Source organism: Nelusetta ayraudi, unplaced genomic scaffold (genome assembly GCF_046127955.1).
Source record: "Nelusetta ayraudi isolate G7.1 ecotype Tasmania unplaced genomic scaffold, CSIRO-AGI_Nayr_v1 ptg000079l, whole genome shotgun sequence".
NCBI lineage: Eukaryota > Metazoa > Chordata > Actinopteri > Tetraodontiformes > Monacanthidae > Nelusetta > Nelusetta ayraudi.
The window spans coordinates 2,540,001-2,556,638 of NW_027466129.1; the positions used below are offsets into that span (position 1 = coordinate 2,540,001).

Here is a 16,638-nt window from a genome sequence, read left to right on the forward strand (position 1 = left end):
GTTCAAGAGCTGGAAAAGTCGTTTTATTTTATATAATACAACCCTTTAATGAGACGATAAAAAAACTTCATCAATTATCCAGTCAACAATTAGCTTCGCCCCCTCAACGCCCTGACAGCCACCCAGTTGACTGGGTTCCATCTGTACCACAAACTCCTTCGTTAATCAGCACAGTAAGCATCAGCTGGAAGTGGGTGGGGGGTTTTGGGAGGTTTATGAGGGGGGGGGGGTGTTGCCATGGAAACAGGATCAGTAGAGAATCTCAACTCACAGTGAGAGAAAGAGCAAGAGAGAGAGTGTGTGTGTGTGACAGAGAGAGAGAGAAGCCCCCCTGATCTGCAGGTTCGCTGTTGCCACGGCAACGCTGGAGCAGCGCTCACACTTCCTGTTTTTTTGGGGGGGGGTTTTATAAGTAGTCAACCCCCCCACCCCTCACTACGGGATGCCCCTCCCCTCCCCCACAGTTCTGTAGGTTTGACGGGATGATGTGCTCGTCGAGGATTATTTCCAGTTCTTGACCAGCAGGTGGCGCCGACATCCGGGTTTCTCTTCTTCTTCTTTGGGCTGCTGCCCTCAGGTGCCCCGGGTCTGATCATGTGACTCGGTCCAAAGACGCTGAGTGGCCTCCAGGAGGTGATTGTCAGGGATTGTATGCCAAACTCCGCCCGCTGGTCAGAAACAGGAAGTGCAAGCCTCCAAGAGGATCTTCGGGTCCTCTGCTTTGACTGGCATCTGACAAGGTGGCTCCGCCCACCACCACCACCACCACCACCACCGCCGCCAAGCAGCAGCAGCAGCAGCAGCAGCAGCAGCAGCTGTGACTAAAGCGACGTGACTAATGGCTGGAGGACGGTGTGAGACTGCTGGCGGTTCACAGAAGAAGCTGTGAAGTCTGATGGAGGGAGGTCACATGACGTCCGTCCATCTGTCTGTGTGTCTGTCTGTCTGTCCATCCATCTGTCTGTGTGTCTGACTGTCTGTCCGTCCGTCTGTCCACCTGTGTGTCTGTCCGTCCATCTGTCTGTCTGTCTGTCTGTCTGTCCGTCCATCTGTCTGTCTATTTGACTGACTGTCTGTCCATCTGTCTGTCTGTCTGTCTATTTGACTGACTGTCTGTCTATCTGTCTGTCTGTGTGTCTGACTGGAGCCAACCAACAGGAAGTTAGAGAAGAAGAAGTCGACCTGCTGGTGCCACAGATCAGACCCTGTGTGTGTTTGTGTGTGTGTGTGTGTGTGTGTGTGTGTGTGTGTGTGTGTGTGTGTGTGTGGAACCGGACCAGGACAAACGTGTGTCAACAGAGATTTTTGCCGCTTGCAGCCATTTAATCGGCTCTGTTGTGTGTCCTTGTGTGTTGTGTGAGTTGTCGATGGCGGCGGGAACACGAGCGGCGAGCGGATCATGTGACCGGCCCCGCTGTGTTTTGACAGGTCGCCCACAGTAAACACGCTGCTGCTGCTGCTGCTGATTAGCTCGCGGATTACTGCGACTCTCAGCCGGTCCCGACTACTTCCTGGTTTTCCGTTTTCCGAGCTGAGCGCCCCCTGGCCCCGCCCACCATTCAAACCCTGAGCTCCCCGGTCTGCCTGGAGACGGTCGGCCCCATCACATCACATCACATCACATCCAGCCTGGTCCTGCTGGAGAACCTGGAGCTGCTGCCGTAGCAAGAAGAGGAGGTGGAGAAGGAGGAGGAGGAGGAGGAGGAGGCTTCTTCCTGAAATAACTGTGGGTCACTTTTCTCTTTCTCTTTCTCTTTTTTTTGGATCATTTCCTGCGTTTGTCCCGAGCAGCCGTTGCGTCGTCCTCCCACGCAGCCTGCACACGGTGGTGGGCAGCCACAACTTCAGCACATCAGAAAGAAAAAAGCCAACAACCCTTCCAGAGCAGAGAGAGGATGAGACCGGCAGAGAGGGAACTGACCTCCACTAAAGAGCTTCTGCAGGAGCAGGAGGAGCAGGAGGAGGAGGAGGAGGAGGAGCAGGAGTAGGAGAACGAAGAAGCAGGAAGAGGAGAGGGAGGGGGAGGGGGAGCGGCAGGGGGAGGAGGAGGAGCAGGAGGTGATCAGAACCTCCTGGTTGATCTTCAGAACTCAGACCAAACTAAACGATTGGAGAGCTCAGCGAGTCAACACCTGGCGGCCGGGATTTTAGTTTAACATCATGGCTACGTCTGCTAGCTTAGCACGCCGGCTAGCTGGTCAGAGACACTCACTTTCTGATTGGTCGACCTGAAAAAGTAGTCGTGGTGATTTTTTTTTTTTTTTTTTTTACTTCCTGTCTGTTTGGTGGGAGGTGTTGAGTGTTTGAGGTTGTGTAGAACACACACACACACACACGCACACACACACATACACACCGATGATTGTCCGGCTTACTGATCCCTGGTCAGCTGATCAGCACGGGCTGGCTGCTATCATTAGCCTGTTAGCCCACTAGCACACTGCTAGCACAACAATTTGAGGCGCGTTCGCCGTTTGAGGAGTCAATTTAACTCTGTAGAAGAGCTACTTTGAAAATTAGCGCCATCCCGTGGCCAATCAAAGAATTTTAAATAAGCCAAAGGGTTTATTTCTGAGCCAGGTCAAAGGTCAAGCTATTTTAGAGTTTCTGACGACGTTTGCGGTCAAAATGCAACGCAGGAGCGTAAACAAACGGAAACATTTTTTTCCAGACCACCGACAAACAACCCCGCTGCCCCCTGCTGGCCACATCTGGAACGGATTACTCCCAAATCCCCCTGCTGAGTTAGTCAGTTTGGACAGGCGTGTGGATGAGAAGCGGCAGGAGTTCAACCGTTGTCGGTGATCCGGATCAAAGCGACCGGGCTCCAGTTAGCCCAGCGATGACGGCCGGTCACTCACCTATTGTCAGCAGTCCCATCAAACTGTTCCAGCAGCCGACACTGGTTCTTCCCCACTGGTCTGTGGTGGCCTCAGAGTTCGTCTGACTAAACTGCTCGCTCCCACCCTGCTTCTGGGACCTCTGGCTTCTGGCTGCTGGAGGGTTCTGGTGAAGGTTCTGGTGAAGGTTCTGGAGCTGCTGCTGCTAGCGGCTGCTGCTGGCGGCTGGATGCGGCTGGTTTTTGCGGCTGTGCGGCGGTGGCGGTGAGAGTTGCGGGACTTTCAGACTGAGTTGTGGGAGCGACCCTGCCCATCCTGTGGAGAGGGAGGAAGAACGGAGGAAGAGCGGGCAGGAAGGTGGGGGTGGGGGGAGGCGGGTGAGGAAGGAAACATAGGGAGGGTGGGGGAGGAGAGTTAAAAAAAAACAAATGAGGAGAAGAAGAAGAAGATGAAGAAGAGACTGGATGGAAGTGGGTCAGCCCCGGTTGTGTGCGTTTGCGTGTGTGTGTGTGTGTGTGTGTGTGCGCGTGTGTATGTTACGGAGGCCGTTTCAGGTTGTGTCGGTTACACAACGTGACGCTCGCACCCCCCACCGTCAGCATGGCAACGAAGACGCAGCGCAACGCCCACCTCCTGGTCTCCACGCTGCTCTCTCTCACTTCCTGTTCCTGTGTGCAGGCTAGCCCGGTTAGCGCTTAGCATCCTGCCCTTTTGTTGTTTGTTATTTTTGTTAAACTTTGGAGACAGCAGGTGGTTGGATTCGTCAGTCTGATGTTTAGCATAGAAGCTAGCGTTTTGGCTGGCTGGCAGACAACATATAACCTAGCGTTAGCATTAAAGCAACATTAGCAGCTTAGCAGGACCGCCGAGACCTGGAGCACTGCTAAAGGCCTGCCAACGTGTTAGCCTAGCCAGCTGAGTGAAGGCTGGTAGTGCTGGTCAGGGGTTGAGGTGGGGGCGGGGGGGGAGAGGGTGAGGTGTTGAATCAAGTTGGAAACCCCATTTTTTTTTGGGGGGGGGGCAGGGGGGGGACTTGACAAAGATTAGAAGTACTTCCTGTGACTCACACTTCCTGTTTCCCGTCTGCATTGCCAAGTCAACGGATGTTTGGCAGGAAAAAGCTGGACAGCACTGATAACACACACACACACACACACACACACACGCACACACACACACACACACACACGCACTCACACACACACTATATGCGGGTGTGTGTTGTGTGTGGCCTGTCCAGATTGTCTGTTGGTGTTCAAGCTCATTTTAATTCACAGTTAATTGCAGCTAATTTTGACGTTTTCTGCATGAAGCGTCTCGCTGGAAGCTTTTAGTCAAGTTGAGGCAACATTTAAATACATTTGCATGAGTGGCAGCAACCCCCACCCCCACCCCCACCCCCCCCGGCAACCCTACCCCCGGCGTCACTCTGAATAATATCAGCATCCTCTGCCTCTGATTCGACTCCTCGGCTCAGTTTGGAGGCGAACGAACAAACAAACGAATGAAGGAACGAGTTTGTGGTCGTATCACAAAGATGCTTTTCATTGTTAGGTGTGAAACAAGCCATTGCGAGTGTGTGTGTGTGTGTGCTGAAAATGTAGCTCCCTTGGCCATTACCATGGTAACCAATGGCAGGAGCTCATTTTACACACTGTATTATCATCTCTCTGTCTCTCTGACACACACACACACACACACACACACACACACACACACACACGGACACACTCGTCATGTATCTCACATCAGCAGGAATCAGCAGATCCTCTCGGACTCTCTGTCTCTGTCTGAACGTCCGCTGAGGACTGAAGGTGTGGATTGAAGTCGGCCGTGTGTCCTTGACTGGACGTCAAAAACACCGGGCTAATCCCCTACGCACCCCTCCCCGGCTCCGCTTGCCAACGCCGACCTTTGACTTGTGTCTCTTTGAGTGTCACGTGTCGACGCGGCAGCAGCCGGTTGCAGCTACGGTTTCCATGTCTGTCGTTCACGTCCCAGTAAAGGACGGATTGGTTTCGAACAAAACGCAACGTAACGCGGTAGGAAAGAAAGATACACATTTTTTTTAATGCCGGTGGTTCTGGGGATAAAAAAACAAAAACAAGGCCTGACCTAAAAACAAATTGAGAGGAGGTTCCAGCGAGATGAGGAACATCAGCAGGAAGACATTTTTCTCCAGCGGACTCCTCAGCAGAGCTATTTTTGCTAGCAGCCGGCTAGCGCGCTAGCAGACTTAGCTCTGCTGATGCCCAGGTGATGAAATGTGGCTCCTGTCTGTTCACTATTGAGAGCTACAGGTGCAGCAGAGGAGGGGGAGGAGGAAGAGGAGGAGGAGGAGGAGGAGGAAGAGGAAGAGGCAACTACAGATGAGCTGTTCTGGTTTTTTAAACACTGTCATCTTACAGCTGCTACAGACACACACACACACACACACACACACACACACACACACACACACACACACACACACACACAGCCTGAAGGGAGAGGTGTGCCTGAGATGACCTCTGACCATCTGAAGACCATCTGAAGTTTTGACACCCATGTGTCAAAAACAAGGTGATGCGAAGGCAACCTGGTGCAGCAGCAGCAGGATGAGGAGGAGGAAGAGGAGGAGGAGGAGGAGGAGACTCATTTCCACTTCCTGTTTGAAGTGTTGGATTTTCAGATCATCTCGGTCTGAGACCACGGCCTACACACTCTGCTGCTGCTGCTGCTGCTGCTGCTGCTGCTGCTGCTTACATAACACACACAGGACGGCAGAGCAAAGCAAGCCAGGGGAAAGAGGAAGAGGAAATAATGAAGAGGAGGGCAGAGATAGGGAGGGAAATGAAAAGAAAGAGTCCAGGGGGAAAGAAGGGATGAGCAAGTGGAGGGAGGGCTGGAGAAGATGGAGGTAGACGGTGAGAAAAGACGGGAGGAATGGGAGAGGTGGCGGCAGGAAGTGGAGGAGGAGAGGAAGAGAGGGGGAAGAAAATGGGGCAAAAAAGGAGGTGACGGTGAGTTGAGGAGGGCAAGAAAGGAAGGAGGGAGGGAGAGAAGAGGGAGAAGTTAGCAAAAGAAGTGAGAAAAGGGTGAAGGAGAGGACGAGAGGAAGTTAGGAGGAAAGGAGGAAGAGGAAGCAAGGGAACACCTGAGAGAGGAGAGGGAGGTGTGGGGGAGGAGGAGAGGGAACCAGCGCGATGGATCGGACAGAGGGAGAAATCGATGAAAGAGGGAGGATGGAAAGAACAGGGGAACAGAGGAGGATGGATGGATGGATAGAGAGAGTGGAAGTGTGAAATGCAAAATACAGAAAGAAGGATGAAACGAGAGGATGAGAAGGTGGAAAAGGACACAGTGGACGAAGGAAGGAAGGAAAGAAGGAAGGAAGGATGGAGGAGGTGGAGGAGGAAAAGTCAGAGAGGAGAAGAGGAAAGACCTGGACGGAGGGATGAAAGGAGAGGAGTGAGGGCGATGAATGACTTTTAAAGTTACAGAGCAGAAACACACACACACACACACACACACAGACTCACCCAGAAGATCAGCGGCTGCTTCTCCACCATGATGGACAAACTGGAGGAGGAAAAGGGAACTGATGGAGGAGAGGGACGATGCAGAGTGGAAAGAGAGGAGGAGGAGTAGGAGGAGGAGGAAGAGGAGGTGTATCTGGAGACGAGAGAAGAGAGGGAAGGAGAGAGAGTGAGAGAGAGAGAGAGAGAGAGGCAGGATGAGTGGAAGGCTGGTCCGTTCAGCCCACACACTGCTAGCATGACACACTCTCTGTGAGGAGTGTGTGTGTGTGTGTGTGCGTGCGCACGTGTGAGTGTGCACGCCGTCTCCCACTCTAGTGCGTGGGTTAGAAAACACACCTCTCTCTCTCTCTCTCTTTCTCTCTCTCTCTTCAGTAAGTGAGAGAGGGGGGGTGAGCAGCGTGGGAGTGGAGGAGCGGCCTCGTCGCCATGGAAACCATGAGGAGAGGGGGGACGGGGGGGTCAGAGTCAGCACCAAAGCAGCAGCAGCAGTCACATGACCATTCCCCGTGTGTCTTCCCCGCCGCTGGTGCTAGCGTGCTAACAGCTAACTAGCTGCAGCTCCAACAGTGTGTGCATTGGTTACCCCGCCCCCTCAATCTGACAGCCAATCAAAGTGAGCCGGGGCTACGGCTGAACGTCGGCGTGACGAGAACTCCTTGTAATCGTCATGGAGATTCGAGTTTCAGCAGAGTGATACTGCAACCGGCCACAAGGGGGCCACAATGACGCAGAGACGTACGGCAAAGTGTCGACAGGTGACACAACAGATGTACACCAAATATGCAAAAGACACCATAGAGAGATCTATAGCAACAAAAAAAAAAACTTGTCTCAGTCTTATTGTAAAACTATTGAACTAAATCAACTGATTTCATGTTCACAATCAGCATCAAAATATATATTTTAAAAAAATGAATATTCTTGTATTGTTTTACATTATTTCAAAGTACCAAAATGTGACATTCGATGCCTGCTGGAAAAGCTGCAACAAAGTGCAACGTTTCCATAAAAAATAAAGTTCATCCAACAACCTCACCGTAGAACCTACCTCTGTGCTACTGTGCCCTCTGCTGGACTTAATGCCTCCCTACACTCCCTCCCAGAAGGCCTCAGTCTAAACCAGTCTGAACTGACCTGAGAGCAGAGAGCAGTCGCTTCATCCAACACTGTAGCGACTGGCTGTGATTTTCTGTCTTTGTACTACATTATTATTATTACCATTACTATTAAAAACATGCTGAAATCACAGCTTGGAGGGCGGGGGGGGGGGGGTGCACTTGACTTAAGGGATTTACATTTTAATTTGACGGCGGTGGCACACAGGTCTGACGAAACCGTCCAGTTTCCATGGCAACCAGCAACCTGCAGGAGATTCAGGCCTGTTTGACAGGCGAGCGTCCGAGGTGCGTTCAGGCGCTGCAGGACGACAACACCATGGACAGCACGCACGCACACACACACACACACACACACACACACACACACACACACACACACACACACACACACACACACACACACACACACACACACACACACACACACACACACACACACACACACACACACACACAGTTAGCATTGGTTTTGTTAGCGGTAGAGGCAGGAAACAGACGGCGGTGGTTCAGCTCTGGGCTCGTTTATTGAGCCTGACATCATGTGACTCATCACATCCAAACATGAACAAGGTCTACAAAAATACTCCAGCCACTATACAGCTATAAAAAAAAAATGGTCCAAGACAAAAAGGTGCACGTGTGTTTGGTTTGTTGGTTTGGTTCTTCTTCAGGTCTACTTGGTCCCCTTCAGCAGCAGGTCCATGTAGGCTCCAGTCACCAGGCTCTCCTTGGCCACGCCCAGCTTCTCCATCAGGTCTTCGGCCACCTGGGCAGAAAAGACCGTCAAGTAAAGACCACAACAAAACACGACAAACAAACACACAGACGACCAGCTGCTCCTTCACCTTCTGTCCCTCCTCCACCGTCTGGTCCGGACGCATCACCACCTGGAGACACACCCACAGGTCACCGGCCACGCCCACTGGTCACTGAACACTTCCCGATTCAACCTTTGAGTATTGCTCATAACTTTTACTGCTGACTTATTTTCTCATTCTGTGTGTGTGTGTGTGTGTGTGTGACCTCCAGTTCCATGTAGTCTCCCAGTTCCTCCACTGCATCCAGGTGAACTCTGGTCTGACCAATCAGAAAGAGGCGCCGCTCTTTCTTCACCTCTCCTTTAATACCTAGAGCATCTGAGAGCACGTTCTACACACACACACACACACACACACACACACACACACACACACACACACACACACACACACACACACACACAGTGAATGACACACACAGCATCACTGACACGCTGACACTTTAAGGCTGCTGTTTTACCCTCAGACTGGAGGGGTCGCTGGTGGGACTGATGGAGTAACGGGACAGTTTGGGTCCATCCGTGTCAGGACGATCGTAGTAGATCAGCTGACCCGAGCCATTCTGGTGACACACACACACACACACACACACACACACACACACACACACACACACACACACACACACACACACACACACAATTCTGGTGCAGTACTCCCAACAACCACCACGTGGAGCCCAAAGACCAGTTTCACCCTCTGCCCCCTCTCACAGTACCATGAAGTCCCGCAGCTTCAGGCGCCCCCTGGCGCCCTCAAAGAAGGTGTCGTGCTGCCTGATGATGGTGCCTTCTGATTGGCTGAGGCTGGCGGCCTTCCCCGCAAACTGATCCGGGTTGCTAACCTTGGCTTTGATTTCCACGTTGGATGGCATGACTCTGTTTAAAGAAAAAAATAGTATATATTTCAAATATATATGCACACACACACACACACACACACACACACACACACACTAAATAACAACAAATAATAGCAACATACGTGTGTGTACATATTTCGTGTTTCCTTTATTTTATATCCAGGAAGTTTATTTATTGATTGATTTTAGGGAAACAACACGTCATGTGACCCAGTAAACTGCAACCTGAAATCACCGCGATGCCGGTTCACCAATTCCATCGATTCCAGACTTCCGAAACCACATTACATTTGGGGAAAACTTCGGCACAAAAACCAACATGGACTGAGAGGGGGGGTTCTGAAACGTTCCCCGGTCACGTGGCCTCCGTGAACGCAAGACCACCTGCTAACGTCATTAATTCATTAGCCCACAGCAGCACCGACAACAGGGTTTCCTTGCTCACAGTTTTAAACAGCTTGTGTCATGTTGAAGTGATGGAAGTGGAGCCGCTCTGTGTGGGTTCGCAGCAGGTCTGGCTGGCACCGCTGACCGCCCTCAGGCCGCCGCCTGGCGGATAAACCGAGCCAGAAGGAGACGCGGCTCCAGCATCCAACCAGAAACCAACTACACCCAAAAGCATCGCGTTCACGCAGCCGCACATGGCTCCCCATCAGCGTTAGCGGCTAGGATAACAGCTAGCCTGCTAGCTAGCAGAGCGAGTAGTGTAGTTTAAAAAGTTGAAGCAGAATTGTTGGTGTTGTTGGGCTTTTCTTCTTCTTACCTCTGGCTTCCAAACTTTCTACCGCCGTGAGCTATCGGGGCTTGAGTTTTCCGCGCGAATCTAACTTCCGGGGCGGAGCTCTGACGGCGACCTGGGAGCAGCTGGCGGAGCGGCGAACCAGCGCCGGGCGCCGCCTGGAAGAGTCGACCCACCGACCGGAGAGCAGTGTTAGCGGACATGATAAGCGGCCCGGCGGTGGCGGTGCGCATGCGTTGGAAGTGACGAACAGCTTGAACGGCCAGGACGTCTCACTCTGCTGCTGTTTCTCTGCTGGACCTGCCCGGTTTCAAAAGAAAACTTCACCTTAAATAGAACAACGCACGTCTTTTCTGACATCACAATCGTCTTGCGTAAAGCGTGACAACGATTGGCGACGTTAAAGCGTTCAACAATTAATTTGATAAATTAATTCATTAATTAATTGTTAATTTTAGTCAGCACTTTATTCCTGTGAGACTCAGCTGCCTCCCTCTGACCCCAGTGCCTTTTGATTAAAAATATGACTGACTGAATAAATCACGTGACAGTTGTTTCTATTTATGTGTGTTTGCCTGCCGTCTATTAACACACACACACACACATGCGCGTGTTATATGGATGATCTGGTGAGCTAAACATTTCAACAGTGTGTGTGTGTGTGTGTGTGTGTGTGTGTGTGTGTGTGTGTGTGTGTGTGTGAGACTGGGCAGCAGCACTGCACAGAGAGCAGGGAGAGAGAGAGAGTGAGACAGAGGGATGAGGCTGAAGCTGCTGCTGGATGACATTTGGAACCAGAGAAGAAGAAGCCCGACAAAAAGAAAACAACACCTGTAAGTTGCTTTTCAAGGGAAAAAAATGAGTTTTTTTCCCCTTGTGAAGAAGATGAATTCTTTTTCGTGCCTGTGTGTGTGTGTGTGTGTCCAGTGTGTCTCAGAATGACGGTCACCTACTCCAGTAAAGTCGCCAACGCCTCCTTCTTCACTTTCCACCGGCTGCTGCTGCGCTGGAGGGGAAGCATCTACAAGCTGCTGTACCGAGAGTTTGCTCTGTTTGTGCTGCTCTACACCGGATTGAGCCTCGTATACAGGTCACACACACACACACACACACACACACCAGGGCAACCAGTGTAGATCAATCCACCTCTTCAAATAGTCCCCATCACATGCTTGTGTGCCTCCTGGAGGTATTCATCCTCCTTTTGCATGTCTTGCCAATTTTTCTTACATAAACCCCTACCAACTCCTTCCAAACTTGCAATCCCTCCCTCTTCCTGCAGATGTCAACGCTGCCCTCCCCACTCTACACCCCCCCCCCCCCCCCCCCCATTTTCTATTCTATGCTAGTGTTGAGAAACATTTTTCCGCTCTGTACCTGAACGGTGGGGTCAAAGGCTCTGAGGCTTTTAGCTTCTGATGCTAAAAACAAAGGTAGGTAGTAAGGAGGAAGCCCCACCACTTCCAGTTGATAAAGAAAGTGATAAAGAAGGAGATTAGCATGGAGGTTACTGACACTAAAGAGACAGGTTAGCACCTTAGCATCTGTTCCGGCAGCGTGAGCAAGAAGTGAAAGCACGACATCGGTATGAACCGCATTCACAGGTGGCGTTCATTTGTGTTTGTGCAGACTCCTTCTCAACGAACACCAGAAGACGCTGTTCAAAAAACTCTCCGTGTACTGCGACAAATATGCGGAGCAGATTCCCGTCACCTTCGTCCTGGGTATGTCTGCGCGCCAACAAGTAGCAATGTCACACAAAAACAACAATCTTTCAATCTACCTGTCAATATCTTTGAAAGGTTAAAACACGTTAAGAGGTTACGTACAGTTCTTTTTTTTTTTCTTTTTTTTACCTTTTTACGTACTTTTTGTTGAGTGAATGAGTGTTTCCTCCATTTGTGATGAAGTACAGACAGACAGACAGACAGACAGACAGGGGATTTGGTTGCCTCATTAGCTGCCTGCTGCTAATGGAAACAGATCATTAAAGGCTAAAAGCAGGACTGGAGTTTGTTTATCGGATCTGCAGCCCGATTCAGCCTGCTCACGGTTACTTCCCGTTTGTTTACTTGCAGAGAAAACAGGAAGTGGAGTTCACACAGAAATCAACATTTTTCTTTCGGGAGTTGCTAGTTTTTAGAGTCAGGATTCAGGCTTTGAGATTTTCCGCTCCTTGACTCAGGTTTTTACGTGACCCTGGTGGTGAACCGCTGGTGGAACCAGTTTGTGAACCTGCCCTGGCCGGATCGCCTCATGTTCCTCATCTCAAGGTACCTTCACGGCCTCGCAGGGGTTTTTTCCTTTTTTCGCAGAAACGTCTAACACGTTTTCCCGTGCAGCTGCGTCCACGGTCGGGACGAGTACGGCCGCCTGCTGCGCCGCACGCTGGTGCGCTACGTCAACCTGACCTCGCTGCTCATCCTGCGCTCCGTGAGCACCGCAGTTTGCAAGCGCTTTCCCACCATGGACCACCTGGTGGAGGCAGGTGAGAGAGAGCCCCTCCCCCACTGGAGTTTAGCCCCTCCCTCCTGGTCCTCAGCTCCTCCCTCCTGTCCTTTGACCCTACCCACCTGTCCCTCAGCCCCTCCCATCTGTCCTTGGCCCCACCCAACTGGTCTCAGCCACTCCCATCTGATCTTAGCTCCTCCCACCTGGTCTCAGCTCCTCCCACCTGGCCCTCAGCCCCTCCTAGCTGGGGAATTAAGAGTCGGATGGAGTTCATCTGCTGTGTTTCCTTCCTTGAGCTGATGTGGCCTCAGGGATTGGCTCATTATTGGCCAATTAGGACTCTGAGGGCTGCTTCCAGATCCATTATTCCTTAGCCTGCAACATGAGACCCAGCGAGGACCAAAGGATGGTTTGAGGAAAAAACACATTTCAGTCATCAATTTCCTTTTTGTATTCAGTTCCAGTTTCAGTGTCCGTACCACACGATTGTTGCCTACGTTACCGAAGGTCTCTTCTGGGATGTAGCTGTTAAGGGCGACGCGCGCTGGAGCGAGTGACTCACTGCTGCCCCCTGCAGGTTTCATGAGCCCAGAGGAGAGGAAGGTGTTTGAGGATATCCGCTCGCCCCACCTCAAGTACTGGATCCCCTTGGTGTGGTTCTCCAACTTGGCCTCCAAGGCTCAGCAGGAGGGGCGGATCCAGGACCACGTGGACCTGCAGAACATCCTCAACGTGACGTGACGCCTCCCTCTGCTCTTCTGAAAGAAACGCTGCCCCCTGCAGGAGGGAGGGCTGCTGCTGCAGCTGCTTACACAGCCTGTGTGTGTGTGTGTGTGTGTGTGTGTGTGTGTGTGTGTGTGTGTGTGCAGGAGATGAACCTGTTCCGGACCTCCTGCGCCACGCTGTTCGGCTACGACTGGGTGGGCGTGCCGCTGGTCTACACCCAGGCCAGTCTCCCCCCACCATCCATCCATCCATCCATCCATCACGCATCTAGCTGATTGTCTAATCACATCAGAGCTCATACCCTCCGCCTCCCTGTGCAGAGTCATTACTGTAACCAGATCAGCACCCACACAGGAAGGACTGGCGCTAACGTCTTGCCCCACCACTGCCACCTGCAGGTGGTCACGTTGGCCGTCTACACCTTCTTCTTCGCCTGTCTGATTGGCCGTCAGTTCCACGCCGGCTCCGACCTCGACCTCTACGTGCCTGTCTTCACGCTGCTGCAGTTCTTCTTCTACGCCGGCTGGCTCAAGGTAGGCCATGACTCACTGGTTCACTCACTGACTCACTGACTTTATTTACTTTTTCTACTTTATTGACTTTATTTATTTGCACATACCGTATAAGTATAAAATACAATCATTGACTCGCTGACTCACCCACTCACTCCCTCATTGACCGACTGACTCACTGATTTACTGACCCACTCATCCACTCATTCAATCACTGACTGACTCCATGTTAGCAATGCCACCATCTGTCTCACAACTGGATGCTTTCTCCTACGTCTGAGCGGTGGCTCCCCCTGGTGGCAGGTTGCAGAATTACTCACAGAACCGCCTCTTTGAGTTGTGTTCAGCGTGACTCGTTCTCCCGGAGATCAGGTGGCGGAGCAGCTGATCAACCCTTTCGGAGAGGACGATGATGACTTTGAGGCCAACTGGATCATCGACCGGAACCTTCAGGTCAGCGGCCAATCATGTCGCTCGCTCAGACAGGCTTAAAAAAAAAAAAAAAACACAAAAAGACAACTGATCTGTTCAGGCCAATTGGCAATAAAGACTGTTGATTGGCCATTAACAACGCGGCTCTGCACACACACACACACACACACACACACACTCACCTTTGTGGTGAGGTCACTACCTGTGTGCCCGGCCTGGCCCTGCCCTCTCCCCTCCCAGGTGTCCCTGCTGGCGGTGGATGAGATGCACATGAACCTGCCTCGCCTCACTAGAGACATCTACTGGAACGACTGCGAGGCGCGGCCACCATACACACTGGCTGCCGCCGACTACTGCATCCCCTCCTTCCTGGGCTCCACCACCGACATGGGGTCTGTCTCACACACACACACACACACACACACACACCACACACTCACACTCACACACACACTGTTGCTCAGCCTGTTCACTGCTGTCTCTCAGACTTTCGGACATCCTGCAGTGCGACGAGGCCGACGTGACGGAGGCTCGGCGACGACCCCACAATCCCGCGGTGCTGCTGCGCCGAGAGTCGGTAACAGAGTCAGTGAGTCGGTGGATCAGTCAGTGAATCAGTCAGCAGTGAGACATCAACACTGAGACGGTGCCAAACTCACTCACTCCTCGCCGTGCTGTGATGTGGTTGCAGGTTCTGGGTCGAGTCCGCCGCCTGCTGAGCGTTCAGGAGCCCCCTGACCTCCGACCTCCTCGGCCCATCTTCAAGCGACACAGCAGCGATGCAACAGGAAACTTCTTCCCAGAAGTCAGGTCTGCGATAATTTTTGTGAAACTCGCTAACTAACTTACTGACTCACTCACTGACTGACTGAGTAACTCACGGACTCACTCACTCACTCAATAACTAACTCACTGACTTACTGATTAACTCACCAACACACTGACTCTCTCACTCCTTGAGTAACTAACTCACTGTTTGACTGGCTAACTCACTGACTCACTCACTGACTAAGTCACTGACTCACCCAATCACTAACTCACTCACCAAGTTAATTAACCTACTCATTCTGTCATTCAATCACTCACTCATTCACTCATTGACCCACAGACTCACTGACTCATCCTCACAGGGTCCAGACGGGCCCTACAGACGGGGTCCAGCCCTCATCCCGGGCCGTGTCCCCCCTGGACACCCTGTCCACCCTGCGGGAGGTGAGCAGCAGCCCTCCCTCCCCCGACGGCTCGTCCTCGCTCCTCTTCCCCCAGCTGGTCGTCAGTCCGCCACCGTTGTCCACCCCCCCTGGCGATGGGGCACCGGTCAGACCTCAGAACGGGCGCTGCCCCTCCCCCAGCGAAGAGCCACAGGGCCACAGCACCTCCAGGTGAGTGAGTGGGCGGGTCGTGGGCCTGCGGTCCGGTCCGGCGGGTCATTCACCATACGCTTGCTGCCCTCTAGGAACGGTTCCCTGCGCTGCGTCTCCCCGACCCAGCTGGGGCCCAGGGCCTTCCGTTGGACCACCTTGAGCAGCCCCAGGGGCCCAGCTAGACCCTGGGGCCGCCACTTCTCCTTGCAGTTCTCCCGGCAGTCATCCAAGGGCTCGATCCGCAGTTTGCCCAGCCCCTCGGCTCTGGGCCGCCACCGGAGGCGCTGCCTGGCTCGGTTCAGGTGCCGCCCGCCCACCGAGCCACCGGGGCCCGACCACAAGCAGGACTTCCAGGGAGTGGGCGAGGCCGAAGACCAGCAGGGAAGCCACCAAGAGGCCCAGAGTCCGACCTCTGACTTCAGACCCTAACCTGAACCCAGCCGCAGGTTCAGAACCTCCAACATGTTCTCCGGGTTTTCAGCCCCACACCATTTCTTTTTACAAACTTTGAGAAGACAGCCAAGGATTTCTGGGTCTGCAAGGATTCAGTGACCCAGTTCTGACCTCTGACCTGAAGACCCAGTCGAACTGACGGAGCAACACATCACACAGGGTCCAAACCTGAGGGCCCTGGTCAGACGGGCGCCCATACAAACACAAACACACACACAACTCAACTAATTTCCTACAGACTGTCATACTGCCCTAATCCACACTGTGTTTCACATTGTTACACAGTGTAACACGGTGTAACGCAGTGTTACCTATTGTTTAACAGTAATACACGTTGTCAGACAGCGCTGTGCAGTGTTACACCTTCCTACGCAGTGTAACACAGTGTTACATAGTGTTAGACCATGTTGTGCAGGCTTCTGCAGTGCTGTGCAGTGTCAAAAATCGTTGCAGTGTTACATAATGTTGGGCAGTGTTACACAGTGCTGTGCAGCGTTGTGTAGTGTTGCACAGGCCTTGCTGAAGCAGTAGCTGGATGGCACCCAGAGGTCACATGACCCCGTGTCAAAGAGCACAGAGACGTTTTAGCCCCGTGTTTTCACCACAGTGCTGAGCCTAAGGGGCAACGGAGCAGCTGCAATGTCATGGGTCATCAAGGAGAGATGCCTGAAAAGGTTGTTGGCTTGATTCCTGTTCGGAGAATCACGGTGGGAATTAAGAATATCCTGTGTTCTAATGCCATCTGTTGGCAAATCTAGAGAACAAGACTAAAATGTCCTGTGCTGAGAAGAAATAACATTTA

At 52.3% G+C, this 16,638-nt stretch overlaps 3 protein-coding genes across 11 annotated transcripts in view; 1 reads left to right on the top strand and 2 right to left on the bottom strand.

Annotated features, from left to right (window-relative positions):
- shank3b (SH3 and multiple ankyrin repeat domains 3b) overlaps positions 1-6,486 on the bottom strand; it is a 22,963-nt gene extending 16,477 nt beyond the window's left edge. For 5 of the 7 annotated variants that reach the window (XR_012928856.1, XM_076044183.1, XM_076044182.1 and 2 more), the window contains exons 1-2: positions 6,362-6,486; positions 2,862-3,155 (exon numbers count right to left, since the gene is read on the bottom strand). The gene's annotated coding sequence lies outside the window, so the exon portion shown is untranslated. The remainder of the gene's footprint in view (positions 1-2,861; positions 3,156-6,361) is intronic. The other 2 variants (XM_076044186.1, XM_076044181.1) reach the window with 1 other exon arrangement.
- A 1,498-nt stretch (positions 6,487-7,984) lies between these two features.
- LOC142900098 (uncharacterized) lies at positions 7,985-10,118 on the bottom strand. Its single transcript, XM_076044137.1, has 6 exons — positions 9,923-10,118; positions 9,016-9,175; positions 8,758-8,859; positions 8,503-8,628; positions 8,325-8,366; positions 7,985-8,245 (listed from the first exon to the last, which is right to left on the bottom strand). The coding sequence occupies exons 1-6, from the start codon at positions 10,099-10,101 to the stop codon at positions 8,153-8,155; spliced, it is 702 nt and encodes a 233-aa protein (XP_075900252.1). The 5' UTR covers positions 10,102-10,118; the 3' UTR covers positions 7,985-8,152.
- Positions 10,119-10,474: 356 nt separating this feature from the next.
- Positions 10,475-16,048, top strand: LOC142900097 (bestrophin-3-like). Of its 3 annotated transcripts, none has more exons than XM_076044136.1 (14): positions 10,475-10,731; positions 10,826-10,988; positions 11,528-11,622; positions 12,084-12,171; positions 12,241-12,386; positions 12,927-13,081; positions 13,219-13,296; positions 13,474-13,608; positions 13,960-14,040; positions 14,260-14,411; positions 14,506-14,608; positions 14,711-14,829; positions 15,128-15,401; positions 15,476-15,695. In XM_076044136.1, the coding sequence occupies exons 1-14, from the start codon at positions 10,680-10,682 to the stop codon at positions 15,563-15,565; spliced, it is 1,731 nt and encodes a 576-aa protein (XP_075900251.1). In that variant the 5' UTR covers positions 10,475-10,679; the 3' UTR covers positions 15,566-15,695. The 3 variants fall into 3 exon arrangements, with proteins under 3 accessions (XP_075900251.1, XP_075900249.1, XP_075900248.1); XM_076044134.1 differs by having other exon boundaries at positions 10,477-10,731; positions 14,506-14,596; positions 15,150-15,401; positions 15,476-16,048; XM_076044133.1 differs by having other exon boundaries at positions 10,479-10,731; positions 15,150-15,401; positions 15,476-16,048.
- Positions 16,049-16,638: the final 590 nt, after the last annotated feature.